Source organism: Genypterus blacodes, unplaced genomic scaffold, assembly GCF_046128005.1.
Source record: "Genypterus blacodes isolate CSIRO-AG114 ecotype Tasmania unplaced genomic scaffold, CSIRO-AGI_Gbla_v1 ptg000067l_1, whole genome shotgun sequence".
In the NCBI taxonomy this organism is placed as follows: Eukaryota; Metazoa; Chordata; class Actinopteri; order Ophidiiformes; family Ophidiidae; genus Genypterus; species Genypterus blacodes.
The window spans coordinates 15,952,000-15,970,688 of record NW_027466879.1 but is presented as its reverse complement, the minus strand read 5'-3'; the positions used below and the strand labels follow the sequence as shown (position 1 = coordinate 15,970,688).

General features: G+C 41.5%; 1 protein-coding gene across 1 annotated transcript in view; it reads left to right on the top strand.

Annotated features, from left to right (window-relative positions):
• Positions 1-18,689, top strand: part of mdga1 (MAM domain containing glycosylphosphatidylinositol anchor 1) — a 96,649-nt gene that overhangs the window by 30,555 nt on the left and 47,405 nt on the right. Inside the window, exons 3-4 of the mRNA XM_076156069.1 lie at positions 13,442-13,638; positions 15,347-15,479. Of these exons, the coding sequence (XP_076012184.1) occupies positions 13,442-13,638; positions 15,347-15,479 (330 nt within the window). The remainder of the gene's footprint in view (positions 1-13,441; positions 13,639-15,346; positions 15,480-18,689) is intronic.

The following is an 18,689-nucleotide window of genomic DNA, read 5'->3' as shown; positions in this document are numbered from 1 at the left end:
AAACTTTCAGGGTTTTGATAGAATGAGTTTAAGTGCCTGTATTTATGCATGCGTGCACATTAACATGTCAGATTCCCTGCAGTTTCCCTGTGGTTTCCTTACCACAGGTTTCCCTATTGAAGGTGGTGACTCACTGATAACATGTGACATGGGTTTCCATGACAGTTTGGGGTCACTTAAGTCCTCACCTCTTCCACACTGGAGTACGACATCCAAGATTCAAAAGCAGAGCTGCTAGAAGGTTTTATTGAAGATACTGTATGTTTGAGATCCACAAAGGAAAAGTGAGGATGGAGAATATTAACACGGCGGGCATCAAGGTTGAGAGAGTGATAAATGTTAGGAGAGAAGAGAGAGAGAGAAGTGGATAAGTAAGATAAGAAAAGTCGATCTAGGATAATAATGCAGAAGGCCGTGGCTTCCTGCTGTTTCAATTTCATTCTACTTGTACCTCATATTGCCTATTTAACCTCAGGGTCTACAACAAAAAGTTAAACAACAACAATAATACTAATAATACAACCTTCTTTCTGTCTCTCTCTAAAATGTTTGCTTCAATAAAAATAAATAGTAAAAAAAAAGGGGGGGGGGGGTGTATGCTGATACATGCTCATAGTTTTTGATTTGAAAACCATTAAGATGTCACAACCATCACATTAAAGCCTTAGACGTGATACATGTCTGGGAGGATTTTTGTTGGCAGCGATCCAATGTCTCATACATAGTCAAGTAAGGTAAAGCTTTTAAATTATTTTGCTTGGTAGGGACAGATACATACTTTGCTCATCATAAAATCTGGCTGATGGTGAGTTGGGGAGATGAGAGTGTGATATAAACCAGAGGAGGCGATGGAGAGATGTCCTGCAGACTGGAATCCCCATAACAAACACACATCCATGGCACATTGTGTTAAGTTATTTATTTTTTATGAAATACCGTATCTGTCAGGAAGTGACACTCTGCCCGTGTGTTTTGGCTTTAAGCTGCCCTGTAGACCACGAGGAGATAAGACCACCCCCACCTGTGCCCCATCATTGGACCTGCTTTATCTAAAAATGCTTTTTCTGTCATTTTATTTTGTTTTCTTACCCCTTATTTATTGCCTCTCTCTTCCCCGTGAAGGTTATACCATGTAGTCTACGCTTGAAATTATCTTGACTTTACCGCCCCACTCATGTAGCAGCACACACTGATTTCTTTCTTTTTTTTCTGGGAGGAAAATAACCGTTATACTCGTATGAAGCATAAATCAAATGGTTCATGGTGGGTTTCCTGTGGCTCAGACAACATCAGAAAACATAGGCAATCATAAAAGAAAGGGCGATGAAAGAAGAGATGATTTACTAAGTGTTTATAAAGTGCTATTCTAGGATCTGTGAGGTTTTCGACACTGATTCTTTGTGAAATAGCGGGATAAATGTTCAGGAATTTGCCTGGGTGACACTGAGCTGAGATATCGCACAGATATGGGATTCAAATAACCTGAACAGTAACGCATAGGCGTGCAAGAGAACAGGGCGAAGCCAGGACGTAACGCTCATATTATCGCTCTTTCATTGTTTTTTTTTAATATAGCACATTTTCTGGACAGTCTTGGTCGAAACTATATGACTGATGAATGTTCAGAGGCACCCCTAGCAGTCATTTCAATTTAATTCAGTTCCACTTTGATTAAAATGACCTTACGTGTTCCTTGTGGCCCTGTTAACCCAATTCAGATGTGACAAAATGGCATCACAATGACGCTGCTGTAATTAAGACGTCCAGCTGTCTTTTCAGTACCGTTCCAATCAATGTAACTGATCATGCGTTAGTTGGTCCCTCTGCTCTCCGCCGTCATCATTTTGCTGGTCTTCATGACCCCTTCCAGGCCAATTATTGACGACGCGATGGAGAGAGATAAGGATTAAAGTAGGCTCTAATTTACACGTGTAAAGCTTTTCATACATTAGTTTTGTTTAAGGCTATATCAGGTTCATTTTCCTCCACTTTGTAGTTCCGTTAAGGATAGTAGCAATAAATCCGGCACACATGGCTGGCTCCCCTGGGTGGTGGCCATTCTTTGTGAGTGGAGTGTCTCTCTGACACCTAAACCGGTATGAGATGGAAATGTGGGACCATAAACTAAACAACTGACAGTGAACCTTTCATTTCATTGCCTTTAATATTTTTTACCGCCCTCACAGGTAGGAAGGCAGTTCAAATTAGCCGACTCCCCCCAGCCAAAGACCCCGCCGGGCGGCATCTGTATTCATCAACGCCATAAGGCCAGACCAATTCTAATATTATTTTATGGCGATGGCATTTTTCATCCACCCAGTCTCCAATAACTTCCAACTCAGATTTTATGACTTTGCTCTTCCTCTCTCTTTCCCTTTCTTTATCTGTCCCTCTCTGCTATACCACTTGGACCCACCTTCTCTCTTTTTCTTAACCTCTTTTTCCCCTCCCCTTTTTCTGCTCCATCTCTACCCACCGCCCTCTTTCACCATGGACTTATTCTATGGTCTTTACCCTTTCCTTTCCCTCTCTCCTCCCTACCCTACAAACATCCTCAGTTTTTCATTTACAGCCAGCTGCAGCAGCCTGGGTAATGAAGGCAGTGTTATAAAGTATGGGATGTGCCTCGGGGCAGGCTCACAGCCTATGTATCGGCAAATGGAGAAATTGAAATGGGATGAGGATGGGGAAAGAGGGCCAGAGACTAAAGGATTAGACACCCATAAAAGACAGAAGATATTCAAACAGAGAAAAAGGACATTTCTGTTGTGTGAAGTTTCCATATGTGACTCTGTCAGTTCTTGTGTAAATTGCCTATCAAGCTAAGCAAGATGCATAGAAGATACATCAGCTGATCAATAAGGAGCAAATCAAATCAGAGGAAGCAATTACTTAGTCCTACCTACAAACTGTTTTTCAACAAATGCAAATAGAAGATTAGGAAGCTGGACATTTCAGCCCCAGGATTCGCAAATATACAGTAAATTGACTTAATGTGATGATGCAGCAGTGGGAGAGATGCAAATACAAAGGAATGAAATAGTTTTTAGCCATGGAATTGAGATCATTTGTTGTAAAATGGTTACTCATTATTATTGCTGCTTTGATATATCATGCATGCACACATGCATATATATGTGTGCATATCTAAACCACCTGGATGCAAAATTAATGACCCATATCTGTTATTTGGGTAATTTTGTTATTTTAAAACTCCATTCTTTAAATCCTCTAAAGAGCAAATTGAAGTCCTCATATAGTGGAAAATTGCTTGAGAAAACACAGAAATTATAATATTAGACTTTTAACCCAAGCCCAAAATGAAATATGTGAAGTGAATAATACAGGGCTTTTACTCCGTGGCCCAAAATGAGTTCAAAATGGGCCCATAAAGCTTCTGTAAGTTCTCCAGACTAAGGAAATAATTAGTTTCTGTAGAAAAAGTAGGAAAGAACAGAGGGGCAAACATATAAAAATATAAGGAAAGCTGAAATAAACCCAAAAATAAGCCCAACAAAAATGTGAAATTGGTGTAGGCGTGCACACTATCGCAAACCCCACGGTGTTAAATTTTGTTAAGAGCCACAGCTGTCTCAGCACTTTGTGAGCGTGGACGGGTTGGTGTTTGTAATGGCCACACAAATCAGTTTGGAGAATAGGCAATAACGTCACAGCCAGACGCAGGCAGTGGGAACAATCCTGAGTAAGAAGTAAGATGACTTTCACTGCAGGGATGTTCCTTTAATGACACTTGGGGGACTATTTGAACACTTCATTGGGGAAAAAAAAGATAACGCCTTCATGCATTTTTGTTATAACATCTTTTTACAGGGGTGGGGGTGGGAGATGGGGGGTGGGGGGTATTCTCAATAGGTCTCAATCACATTGACGTTACATAAAGAAATAAATAATACACACACAAGTAACAAAGCTGGATTCTCATGGAATTCTGGATAAGAATGAGACTTTTCATGAAAGATCAGGTTGTCTGTTATTATCAAACCATTGAGAAATGAATTGAACAGTACCAAAAATGGATTGACGAACACAGCAACACCTGTGACATCGCATCGTTACCTTTTTATTCACAGTCCTGGCTGTGACTCATCCATCTGATCCTCTCCAAATTATTTTTGTCGTTATATAATACCAATTCACACATAGTACCGTAACTATAAAGCGCTACTTTTTTCACACGCTTTGAACCCTGCGGCTTAAACAATGATGCGGCTAATCTATAGATTTCTACGGGCTAACGGCCACCAGGGGGCGCTCTAGCAGGAAGCGCAATAGCGAGACAGACAGGTGCAAGAGATAATACGCCGAGGAAGACGCTACCGTAGTTTGATTGTTTTGAACAGACATTTTGCATTATGCACACAGCCCCATTATGGAAAACACACGAAGAAATGCAGATGCAGCTAAAGGCAATCGATCTAGCTGTCGAAGTAGGAAATAGAGCTGCTCCACGTAAGCTTGGCATCAATGAATCGATGGTGAAACGTTGGAAACGGCAGCGTGAAGAACTGACTCAATGCAAAAAGACGACAAAAGCATTCAGAGGTAATAAAAGCAGATGGCCCGAACTTGAAAACGTTCTTGAAGACTGGGTAAACACACAGAGAGCAGGCGGCCGTGGTGTTTCAACCGTGCAGATCCGACTGAAAGCCAAAACAATCGCCACCGAAAAGAAGAGGTAATTAAAAATGTTAAAAATCTTTCTGTGTAAATATCTCATGTTACAACACCAGGACACCTGCGGCCTATAGACAGTTGCGGCCTAGTTTTTCTTTTAAAATTTACTTGGTGCGGCTTATATTCAGGTGCGCTCAATAGTCCGGAAATTACGGTATTTGTGTAGCAAATTGAGATGCGCACTGACACACGAGCATCGATTGCTGCATATTGCATTAAGTTCCCTATGACCTTTGACCCTATTAATCCCTCTGAAGGTCAGGAAGGTTGTGTGTTCCATTCCCTCGTCATATGGTTAATCAGATTACACTGCAGCCAAAATACACAAGTAGACATTTCTAATAATATCTACTCATATACTTCACAAGGCCTTTCATGGGATTTATTATCCAGTTTTCCAAAATTATCTGATAATCTAGAAGTATTCAACTGAGACAGATGCTGCTTGGACTTTAGATAGCAGACTTTATGAGCTGCTGTTGAGACTGAACTTCTGACCTTTCAATTATGAGATGTGATATTGGACAGAGCTCTTAGATTCGATAAACCTACAGTAATTGTGAGATGGCAGGATTGTGTCATAACACTAGCATGGGGTACAACACGGCACAAACTATATATTTCTGTTAAGGTCTAACACTTGAAACATTGTTATACATTTGACATTAACATCATAAATAATTTTCCTGCGAATAGATGTACTCTACGCTGATAAATATGGAAACATGTTCTTTCTGTGGTCTGTTGATACAGAATCTGAAGACTCTCCTCACACTCTCCTGTGAACCAGCAGGCGATGAAAGTGAAGTTGTGCCAAAAAACCCATTTCAATATCTGAACTGGAATCCACACAAGTGGCTGAGTGTTGTTTTAATAAGGCCATTGTGTTGATTGTTACTGACTGGTGTCTTACTCCCAAAACACAGCACAATAGAGCTGAAGCAATCTCATAAATTCTTTAACTTTGTGTGTAGGTGTGCGTCCATATGTGTCGTCCATATGCTCTATTGCTGTGGTCCACAGTGCCCCTCAAGCCGCAGAGCTAATTAAATAGACAGCAAAAGAAGACAAGAGCTTGGCCAGTACGCATCTGCCCATATATGGGCGTCAGAGAGAGCGAGAGAGGGACAAAGAGTATGTGTGACCTCAGAGCGAGTGCATCATGAGCCTTGCATGTTTGTGTGAAAGATTTCACAGGGCTTGTTGGCGTCGTGTTCCACTTAAAGCTGGCATCAGAACAGTGCACGCACATTAATGCATGGATCCCAGCTGTTACTGTGCGACCCAAGTGGCCGTATGACCACAGCAAGATGTCGAAGGGCATCTTTTATCCACTCTGCTCCCAAAGAAAGCTTCAGAAAGCTCTCACAGTGTTACAGAAGGACCTTTTTTGTTATTGCCCTCTGGGGCTCCAGTGGGGCGAACAAAGCCGGATGTGTTATTTTCGCCTAAAGGAATTTGTGTGCGTTTGCTACTGACATCATGGTTGTGTGCGTGTGTAGACCGGTGTGCACCTTTCTGGTTGCATAACTGTTTGTATTGTTGATGTTTTTATAATATGTGCGTGTGTGTGTGTGTGTGTGTGTGTGTGTGCGCGCGCGTGTGTTGTATTAAGGCCCAGAGGCTAAATGAGTGAACTATGCCTCTTGGTCCCTTAACACACTTTCTCCTGTCACCACCGCTGTGCTGCTAGACTGTCACACTCTCGGTAAATAACAGTGTCCAAATTAGTCTTTTTACAGCCTAAAATAATAGAGCCACACCATCATGAATGTTTAATAGCATTTCCCCGGATCTTTGCTGATAAAAGCATAATTAAGCCTTGTACACATTGCGCTTGCTCAAAGAAAATCGTCTCCAAATTTATGAGTGTTAGTTTGGGAGGAGGCACAAAGTGTAATTCTTCTTAACACGTACGCTCTTGCTTAAGCATTTAGCATATTGCAAGGAGCTATAGCATATGTTACAACGGCTCCACAGGGAAGCTAATGACAACTTCATATTATGAGCATTATTATATCTTTGTGCGTCGTCGTCGTCGTCCATGATGTCCTGGAGATTTCTTTGCATTAGAGGATAATAAAGGGTGTTTATCAAAGAGTAATGGCTTATTTTGCTCTTTTCACACACATTAATAACTAGTGGCCATGCGTCATTTTTATTAACCCGGGATGTCGCCTCTCCTCCTCCTCCTCCTCCCCTCCATCTTCCGTCTGTGAGCGGCCCTCCAAAACAAACAAAGACAAAAGGTGAACGTCGCACACATACAGGAAATGAATTTCTTCATTTGTAAAATTGCACATCCCTGCTGCTTTGCCTCGTCAGTCTCCACAGGTTCTCTTCCCCCCTCTGTAATTTGTGATGAGGACAGTGGCCACAAAAAAAGACATTTTGCACCACCAGTTGTATTATCATAGTGTGATAATACCTCTAACCTCTAGCTGTAAAGTAGCACCTTTAAATTTGCTTTCAATTCATGTTGATGTTGATGTTGATGATTTCGCTCAGTATTTCCTGGCTCAGAACTCGCAGGTTAATTTAATTTCACTCTACTCTGGTATCAGTTGAGGTGCTGGCAGCTATGGATTGTGTATTATGTATGGATCATACTGCATTCACTTTGATAGTCTGGCTGGTATTTGATTTTGTGGCAGAGCTACAATGCTGTTTTTTGTCCTTGTCTCTTATCTCATCTCACCACCTCTGTCCATTCACATTTTCTCCATCTTCCCTTCTTCACTATCTTTATTTATTTACTCCATCCCCTCTCTCCCCCCTCCATCATGCTTTTCTTTTCTGAAACTTCCATGTAAGTGTCTTTTCTTCTTCCTCAATAAGGCCTCTGTGACAAAATCATGTTGTTTCCAGAAAATAGACCTCACACCTTTTGCTATTGAGCCCTTCACGTTCACACTGTAATTGTGTCGTCCTATCTTCCATTATTTGTTTTCTTGCAGAGTAAACAGAAACAGATCACACAAGAAAATCTGATGGATGCAATATCATTGTCAGATTGCTTGTTTTCGTCCTGGGTGGAATGAGGCAAAATAGGGTTAAAATGAAAATGGAGCCTATCAGAATGTTAATGCAGTATGTATCAGTATGGACTCCACCCACAAACACGAGACATATTGAATTGATCAATCAGTTTGACTCAATAAACTCCCTGATGACCTGGAGCAATGGAACAAGATTAGGAATCCGTTTCTACCATTCAAACCAGCCAACCGACTGGTAAAGTAAGTGTACATCCCGAAGGTCCTACAATCTCAAATTAAAAGAATAGAAATGAAGACATTTATTAAGAAACAAAGCCGTACTTTGTTGGGTTTAAAGAAACGCAAATGATTTTAAGTTTTTACTTTGGAAATGACCCTAAATCAATCTTTGCTTCTCTGCATTACGTTTTACACAAAGCCAACATTCTAGTTATTTCCAAATGTGGTCCTTGTGCATGTTTAATGTGTTCTTTAAGGCGATGTCGATGAGCAGAATGCTGAATAATTTACGAGATACGAAGAAGGATCAAACAGCATGTCTGCCTGTTTGTGCCTCTGTGTGTGCGTGTGTGTGTGTGTGTGTCTTTCTGAGTTAGACCAAAGAATAAAAAACATGAAAGCCCTGGATACACATGACCATATACGTATAATTTATTTTTAAAATACTAAGCATGCTCAGCATTATAACATCAACTGGTTTATTTTCCACAGAACACAGAATCGTGCCAGTGTTTGCGTGGGGAACATTGGGAACGTGTGTGTCCATAAAATGACAGATGGAGGCGCTTGGTCTTTTTTAACACGAGAAGGCACAGGTCCAGTGCTGTAATGTGATTGTTTTTAGAAACGGTTAGATCAATCAAGCATCCTGCATTTTAGCATCGAGAAATCATCTGACTGTAGCAATGTTCACGAGATGTCAAAGAATCTGAATTGGAGATGGTATAAAAATGAATTCCTGCCTTTGTGCAGCTATGTGCTGATAGGAGTGTCTTGTTTCTGTAATGTGTGTTAGGTACATTATGTGTTGGGTGCAATTCTCAAAGGAAACACAGAAACAACATTTGTACCGCACAAATGTTTCTGTGTTTTCATTGTGACTGTGAACAATTCATGATTTTGGAGTGACCTTCCTCAAATTACAGTCATTACATTGTTTTTGTTGGGGATAATACAATATATTTTTTCTCAAAGGTAGTAAACAATACCAGACAAAGCTTTCCTTAATCGCATAAATACCCCCCGACACACAGCTGCATGAGCATATACGCATATACACGATACACACACACACCACACCATGCTGCCCTCCTGCATACTCACACTCAATTGGACCTGTCATCTTCTCTTTGGTCCCCTAATGGCCGTCTACTCCTGCAGAGCTATTAGAGTACAGGACATGTTATTGGAAATCAAAGAGGATTTGGAGCCCTGCACGTCCTCCTGCAGGGGAAATCACCCAGCAGAGGTCAACCTGTTACAAAAACGCCCCCGGTCAACCCTGACCACCAGGATAGATTGCCTCTGTGTTATCTCTGTTTCCATCTTTGGCCATGGTTGGTTGGTTATTTCAAAGTAATTACTGAGACATGATGCTGATCAGAAGAGGTGTGGACAGATTTCTGGGGATCCATAAATGTGCGGTTGACCAACAGTTTGGGCTGCATTTGTTGGACTGTAACTGTGGTGTAACTCATTTGTTTTCACTTTGAAATAAGCAGTTTTTCGTAATTCTTGTGAATTGCCATTAGTTCCTAAATTTGACCTAGACCTTCTCTTTTTGATCATGACCTCTTCACCTTTAGATGCCGGGCTTTATATTCATGTGATCAGTATTTTGGTGACTCGCAGTAGGAGGTGTTTACCTCAGTGTTGGTAAAGTACACTGCCATGGTCGTTTATCACTCACAAAAGCTTAAATAGACAACATATTCATACTTTTGAATCTGGCTGAACATGTTTTCCTCCCAGTGCACTCTGAAGGCAGAGAATTGCTTTTAAAAGCGATGAAAGGATCTGTTGTCACCTGCTGATAATGTATGACAACTCCCATCTCACCAAATGTGCACATTAGGCTACAAAAATATTAAAGAGCCCAGCACCCTTGATTGCTTATGCTTTGACGATGGATCAAATTTTTGTAAATCCGTATATTCAGATGAAGGGCACCTTGTTCTGCTGCTTTGTTTATTCAGACATCAGCTTAAAAAAAGTGCATCAGAACAACGGCTAGAGGAGAGCAAACATGCTTATAAATGCACTGTTTAACTTTTGGAGGGAATGATCTGAAGAGTGTAATTAACATGCCACTCAGACATGTTGTTACAGTATATCATAATGGACACCTTCACTAGTAGAGAATCATTAGTTTTGCAGCAGATAAATCACTTTTAATATAATTAAGATGAATTGAGACCTGAGAAGACTACAAGCATAAAAAGTAGATTTAACATGCAGCAATGTTTTCCTAATGACAGAGGACTCATTAACAGACAGCTGGTCTGACAGGATGTGGTTGGCTGATCAACACTGTATGATCAAAATGTTAAATTAACACTCCTGAATGAATTTGTGTCAGCCTGATTAGACAACATGATCAAGTTTGTCATTTTATTTATCAAAACATTTCAACTGAAGAGTCAAATTTATTTAATGAATTCTGTGGATGTTCGTCATTATTAAACTCACACACAGCGACACACAAGAATTTTGATGAAGTCTTCAGCTGCAGTCTAATTTGATCATTTAATTATATGTAATCGTTTATGTTTCTTTGTCATTTTGAACAGCCACAAATGTTAAATATACATGTTAGACTTCAATTTTGCATGCAATTTTGAACCTTAAGCTCATCAAACTATTATACAAATACACATTTCACTAACTTACTGCATATATAATCAGAGTGCCTCCAGCCTTACTGCCAAGAAAGTTTTACGAAATGCTTTTTGAATTTATTTTGTTCAAAACAACACAATACAAACAAATATGTGCTTTTAAGAGCCCACTGTGTCACTGTGAACTCCAGACTATAAAACCATAAAGGCTTTAGAAAGTAAGTCGAGGGACTGTTCTAATTTGTTATTTGCTATCATTTGAGATGAAAAAGTTGACATATCTAGTTTGTTTTTGTTATGACTGTTGCTTGGAAAAATTAGCGGATGTGTAGATGTGCATTAAAATGGAAGGCGAACAAACAGTGTTGAGTGCTGTGCAATGGCAGGACTTCAGGGAAATCAGAAACTTCATTAAAGTTTCATATTGTATTTCTGTTCACCTGCAAGTTCATGTTGTGGTTCTGTTTTATGTTTTTTAACAACCAGAACTTAGTCATTGTACACTCATCCTGGGAGCCTAGGTTATAAGAATCTATAAGCACCATAAGCAAGTGGAAATGTCCCTGATGAATGGGATGAGTTGTTTTCCTTTTTCTTATTGCACAGGAAGAGAATGTTTGCAGTGTATAAAGCTATTACAGTACAAAGCTAAAAATCTGGCTGATGTATGCGTGCGCGTACACACACACACACACACACACACACACACACACACACACACACACACACACACACACACACACACAGTAGAGCCAAAGCAGCAGGGGGTCTGATAGCTTTGATAGGCGCTTAGGTATTTGAGATCCTGTTGTTATCAGATCTTGTTAGAGGTCAGTGGTCACAGTCTAATTTCTTGGCTTTTTTCTTTTCTTACAAAAGTGTGTGTTCCCAGGGATATTAAAGGAATGAAAATGGAATGAGAACTTCACAAAGGGCCGCAACAAATAATCGAGAAATAAAAAAATAAAAAAACATTTAGCAACCCACCTCTCCTATTCATCCGTACAAATAGCCGACTACACTGGGGTTACAAAGACAGAATAAAGAGATCAAATGTTCGCTTGTCATTGGTCAAAAATAGCTTTCGCTGTGTGCGAGCCAGCCGTACTATCTTCTTCCACACTGAGTGTGTTAACATGATGGACCAAAACGCTGAAACACAAAAATAAACAGAATTGGTCAAATTTGTAGTTTTTGCGATAGATGATTGATCTTCACACCTGCCTCAATTGCTCACACAGTTGTAAGTGCTATATTTAAACTTGTGGGTTACTAATCCTTCCACCAATGTAACTTCCTTGCATATAATAACTACGAGTGCTGAGTTGCTGTTATACATTTCGCATGCCACAAATTCCTGTGAGCTCGTTCCATGTTGGCGGAGTGTGTACCAGCCTCTGCCTTCTTAACCTTCAGACCCCAGAAGCATGTATACAGTATGTGTGACACAATATTAAAGTCATAGAGTTACAGTAGATGAGAGGAGGCAGGAGAGAGCGGAGAGGCAGAGGAAGAGGGCAAAGGAGCAGAGCAGAGAGTCGAGGTGAACTGGAAGGAAAGGAGTCGGATGAAGAGCGAGGGAAGAGGCTGCGAGTGTGTTTGTTGGTGGAATGTTTCGCTGTGATGTTTGCAGTCTGAAACATTCACATAACGTTGAAAAGAATCGGGATTTTACACACACAACTGTGCCCTCGAAGAGACGGATAGAGGGAGCGACGAGCGAGGAACAGGGAGGGAGAGGGGTGATGAAGAGGAGTGGAAGTGGCAGTGAGTTTTGGAGAGATGGCAGAAACCAGAGCAGAGCAGCCCCCTCCATGCTCGTGACAGCAGCCCAATTCCTATGCGCTGCAGGAAAGGGAGGCGACACTGCACTGTAGGAAAAGAACACAGAAACCTGGCCAGCCATAAAAATGACAGATACAATAAATGGATCGAGCGGGTGTGTGTTTGTGTGTGTGTGTGAGTCAGACAGAGAGGAGTGGAAAAACACTCCGATAGTTTGGGCTCATTAGAGTTAAAGATCAATAGAACGGTTTGCACTGTTTGGGTGGAGAGAATCACAGCCATTTATTCTGGAGAATATTCACCCAAATCAAAGTTGTGCTGAAGTTGAATCAATGCTTTCATTCAAATTCAAACATGTGGTTTTTATTGTTTGCTTATGTGTTAATGCGAAACCACATGATGAATTAGTGAGATTAAGACATCAGTAGCTCAGTGTTAATGGTTATTAAAGCGATAGTCAATATATTCAAGACAACTAAAACATCTAGAAATCCTTCTTTACTCTACTTTGGATGCAATACGTCATGTTGTTTATTCATATAAGATAAATGACCAAATCTTAATCTGTGTTATAGTAGCAACCGTGATAGAGATCCAGCTTTGTGCCTTTATGTGAAAGTTACCATGGTCATAGATATTGAATGTTCAGGTTGCATCATTTATAATTCTAACCTGAAGTGGCTGGTGAGGATCAATCTACCTGGAAATGTGGTTTATAAGTCTTATATTTCTTCTGTCACTTGGGTTGAATTTATTGTAATAAAGTGTATCTAACTTGTTATCTCAAGTTGAGTAAACTGAACCAGATTTAACAAGATAGAAATGCTGAATAAAACATCAAGGTTAATTGGTTTGATAGTGTAATAACCAATATCCTTCTTCCCCTGTCTCTCTCCCTCTCTCTCTCTCTCTCTCTCTCTCTCTCTCTCTCTCTCTCTCTCTCTCTCTCTCTCTCTCTCTCTCTCTCTCTCTCTCTCTCTCTCTCTCTCTCTCTCTCTCTCTCTCTCTCTCTCTCTCTCTCTCTCTCTCTCTCTCTCTCTCTCTCTCTCTCTCTCTCTCTCTTTCTGTGCCTCTGTCTCTCTCTCTTTCTCTGTGTATATGTGTGTGTGTGTGTGTTATTCACAGATCTGGACAAACCCATGCTGACGGTGCACCAGACCATCAGCGACGTGCGTGGCAGCTACTACCAGGAAAAGACCGTTTTTCTGCGCTGCACCGTCAACTCCAACCCCCCTGCTCGCTTCATCTGGAAGCGCAGCAGCATGCTCATTGAACAGAGCAAGGACAACGGCGTGGATATCTACGAGCCGCTCTACACTCAGGTACGCACATGCACATATTCACCACAAAGCCCCAAGTACACAGCCGCTCACCCACTTTGGTCTTGTGGACTGAAACACTCTTGAAAATCTCATTGAATTGTTCCCTCTGTCTCCTGTGCTCGGATCACGTTCCTTGTACTTTCACCTTGGGAAAAAATCTTTCATTCCCCTCCACCTATCGTTGCCCTCATATATTGCTTTTCCCATCATCTCTGTCTAACATTCAGACTTTGCAGGAATCCTATTAGAAATTCTTTCGCTTGCACCCCTGCTGCTCCTAATTATTGGATCCTTGTAACCTTCAGAATTTAGAATTTGCACTGACAAAATACTGGAATAGTTTGTGAATAATGACACATGCTACACAACAAACAACTACAGTATATGCAACAGGTCTGACATGTCAATTTAGATGGGCTTAAACAAGGCCAGCAAGTCTCCACATGATGGAAACATACAAATGTCAGGTCAGAGGTCAAGTTCAAATAGGATTTTATGTTTCGTACACGACTAATGTAATAATAAAAGCGCTTATGTACAAAGCAGTACTCACTGGTTTGTAATTGCCACCCTGCATCCAAACCGAGGTGAACCTGTAAAAGCTCAACCATTGAAAGTGGTCATATTATGCAGATTTCCATGAGATTTGATCCACTTTACCTTGTTGTGGCATCACTGTGCACACTGACTGAAAGCAGAACAGTTTGGCTACTGTCTTTTTGAGCCGCCCGCCTCTTAGCCTCCGCTCTGTTCTGATTGGCTAGCAGCATCTGGCCTGAGCTGACAACACGCACAAGCTGTAAAACATAGATGGTGGCACTTGTTTAGTTTCACCTCGATCCCCTTCAACCGTCTGCTATTAGCCCACAATGGAAACAAGACAAATTCAAAACAAACACAATCATATTTGCTTGTGTAAATTACATGTATGTACGTGCGGTGCCGGGTGGGATTTGTTCGTAGATAGAGTTTAATGATTCTGTTTCCTCTGCGTCAGCCATGCGGCCCAAACAAACAAGCTGTCTATCAAACCCAACCATTCCGAGTGGCTTGCCAGTCTTTCAACCAGCTGAATAAATGATTAACTCGACGGTCCCTCAGCTTGATCTGCCAGTCAGAGTGCACGGCCCTTGTGTTAGCACAATTGCGCCCCCTTTTTCTCCAGTTATCAAAGCATCAATCAGCCACAAAGCGCTGCCCCTTGAGGTCAATTAGCCAGGCTGCAGAGCTCCTCTTCCCCCGCCTGACAGAGGCGCCGTTAGCCCAACAGCTACACACTATCAGACTCAGTCCTGTTGTGAAAAATCATCAGTGGTGTTGAGCGAAAGAAGTGTGCGGTTGCCTCTGTGTGTCCGACACACACAGGAACACACAGGGAGAAGAGGATGTGTGTGTTTGTGATATTGCTGCGATTACAGTCAGAATATGTGATGATGATTATGCTAGTAGTCCAGCTAATTTAAATTCATCATTCTGCATATTCCTTATGGAGAGTAGATCTGACATGCTACAACACTTTGCACCAGTTGATAATCAGGCTGTCATGTGTCATTGTGCATGTGTGTGTGTAAATTTACTTTATATTGTTAAAAATTATGATCTTTCCCCAACAGTGTTTGACGTTTGCGAATAATTATAATTATAACGTTATCTTGTGAACTAAGTCAAAGGATGTAGCATTGATGTGCCTCTGTCTGTTCTTGTTCAGGGTGAAACCAAGGTGCTGAAGCTGAAGAACCTGCGACCCAAGGACTTTGCCGATTACACCTGCCAGGTGTCCGTCCGCAATGTGTGTAACATAGAAGATAAGTCGGTCACCTTCAGGCTCACCAATGCGACAAGTAAGTTATTTCATTGTTGTCCACACACAGCCAGAGGACAGAGACACTTAACAAGGCTCTGGCCTCTATCAATCTCTCCCTTTGAATTCTTCCTCTCTTTCCTTACCGCGCCCACCTCGTCTTATCTTCCCTTCTTGCTTGCTGCGTCCCATTCTATCTCTCTCTCTCGCTCCCTTTTTCCTCTTCTTCACTTCCCCTCTGCACTCATGTAAGAAACGGCATCCCCCTGTCACCCTCTCTCTTTCCCTTCTCCGTTTATATCCCTCTCTCCCTCGCTATCTGTCATTACTTTTCACCCTTGTCTTTTCTTCCCTCCGCCCTTTGACATTCCACTCGGCTTTGCTCGACGTCCCTCTCCACCTTTCCTCTCCCCTCCTACCTCCCGGTGTTGTTATATTGTCTCTCCGTCTTGTTATTCTGTTGCCGAGAGCTCATCTCGGGGCCGTCAGCTGTAATTCAGTTGTCACACTCCCTGTTATCTCCAATTCACTCCGCACGGCTCTGTCCATCTCCAACACTAGTGCCCTGCAAACTCTGTTACTTTGAAATTGATTGCTGCTGTATCAAATCCTGTCGGGCTTGTTGTGGTCAGGCTAAAAGAGCAAAAAGGAAATTGGTGTGTGTCTTTTCTTCTGTGTTTTCCATCGTGTTTTATTAAACCAATTCGGCTCATTTGCTCCTTTTAGTAAGGTGAGTGTATGGCTGTAGTTCCCTTTTCAGCAGATTCCTGTTTCATTTTCATGATCTCTGCCTTGTCAAAACCTGCCGCATGATTGCACAAAAGGCAGCAGGTTTGTTTTCCACAATTTCACAGGAGCCATTTTTAGATAAGATGACTCTTCAGGTGTTCTTGTCCTAATCCCACTCTATGCATGATGTTTCATTGTCATTGTTATATTTGAAGAGGCTGAATAGACTAGTCCAGTGCACCTTCAGTCGCTCAGTGCCTTGTATGTTTGTAGTACAAGGACGTTTGCGGAGAATGTTGTTCACGTAACGCTTCCCCTGATAAACAGCTAAGACAATGATGACAATAATGCCAAAATATTAACCTCATTTTTGTGTCACTGTATTATTTTGACAGTGAAACCTAACTTAACTATGAACATCCAACATACAGTATATCTATCATATCTATAGACTCTCCTGTGATCCGGGAATCTGTGGATTTAAAAAAAAGCAAAAGAGTTTATCTCAAAGACTAGCGCGAGTTGGAAATGTTTGCGATTTAAGTTGACATTTAATTTCACCTTAAACCACCTTAAAAGTTAAATGGACGTTTGTATGCAGCGGCAAATGTCGTAAAAAGAAACTCCAAATTATTCAGCAAATTGTGATTTATGTTCCTGCAGCGTAGTGAGTCAGTTAAATGATCCTTTGCCGCTGTGTCTGTGTAGGCCACAATCGCACACGTCTTTGTTTCCAGACGTTGAATTGAGGGAGAGGTTACCAACTGAGCAATAAGGCCTCTTTCAGTTTAGCCATAAAGGTTCCCAGGAGTCTCCTAAAGAGAGCTGAAGGTGGAGTAGATAAAAACCGGCTCAGAAATGAAGAGATACAACTTTGTGAAAGACTGACTGGATGTGAGAACACCACCAGGACAAATCATCAGACTGATAGACATGGAGAAAGAAAGACTGATCATGAATGGTTTGATCCAAATGAGACAAGGTTGGCTAAAATGCTCCTGAAAGCGCAATGAATGATTCCATTGAAACAGACTGAGGTGAATGTGCCGTAGCTGCCGCATTTACAAAAATCAGAGGCAAGATAATGGAGGTATGATCAAAGGGAAAGTATAAAAGGAGCCAAACAATGGAGGAAGCAAAAACAGCCCTGGTTTTAAAATCCTCCTGCTGTTGAAAGGTGACCATGTCATGCTTCTGTCCATTTATATGAGCTCGTAATTCATTGGCTACAGGCATTTTGAGTTTATCATAATGCATGTAGCCAATGAATTACAATCATGTCCCTGTAAAGGTGCAAGAGCAGGGGCTTCATAAATGTCCTCCACGGTGTAGCGAGGAGCTTTTATCTCTTTAATCATTATAACCACATGTAAATAATCGAAAATGTCACTTCTGTGTGAAAAAGAGAAGTGTTGTTTAGAATCAACAGGTGGGGAAGGAGAAAGCACACCAGCCTAAATGCTGCTGCTGCATCTGAGACGTGCTCCTCACCCTCTTTCCCTTTTTAGTCGCCTTCTCCTCTCCAGGACTCCCACTGCTGGGATCAATTCTATCCCCACACCTCAGTCCACACACACTCACATGCACAAACACAAACACACACACACACACACACTTACACAGATACACACTCACACCAATCAGTGTCTGCTTGGTGCTGACGTGAGGGCTCAGAGAATTGCCAGAACAGCCAATCTGTCTGGACCTCACAGCCTCACAGAAAGAGGGAAAATAAACAAAGAAATACTTGAGTTTGTTTGTTTGTCTGTTTTTTTGGGGGGTGTGTTTCTGTGTGTGTACCAAATTAAAGAAAGAGTGCGTGTGTGTTCCTACCTCCCAAACTGCTCCCCACCTCCATAGCTGGGAGAGGAGAGGAGAGGAAGGATGAATAGAGCAACACTAATCTAAAGATTGAATATTTATGTAACACAAAATATAACTAAATGCAGAATTAGCTGATCTCCTTAGCTTTTGTTGGTCTGACAGCCCAAGCTTGTTTGAGAACAAATGCATGAAGGTTTTGGTGCATTTTTCTACTGTAGGCAGCTGTGGTTAGCTATTGTCAGAGCTCGCATTGTGCCTGCAAACGTATTCAACAGCAACACAGCCCCCATACACAAAGCGTTTCGAAAGAGTGTAAAGACATGAGACTTAGACATGGTCACAAATCAAATCTGCACAACGGGAGGTAACAAAATAAGACTGAAATCGCCTCAAGAGTGACAAAGAAAAACAGAGAGGAGGAACAGAAATGGACATTGAGACAGAAGTAGACGGACTGGGTCGTCCCTCGGCTCTTATCATCTCTTTTATAATATTTATCTAATGAATATCTTTATATTTTGTTATTCTCCGCTGAGCTCCAATTTGTCCTTGTGGCATCAGTCACTGCTTAGATTAGATTCGGCGAGGTCATGCCATAGCTGCTTATTCACCGCGCTGGGACAAGAGGATTGATTGATTTTTATATCATAATCCCAGGCTGGGATTTGAGTGCGGGGCTTCTGTCCTCCATTGACTG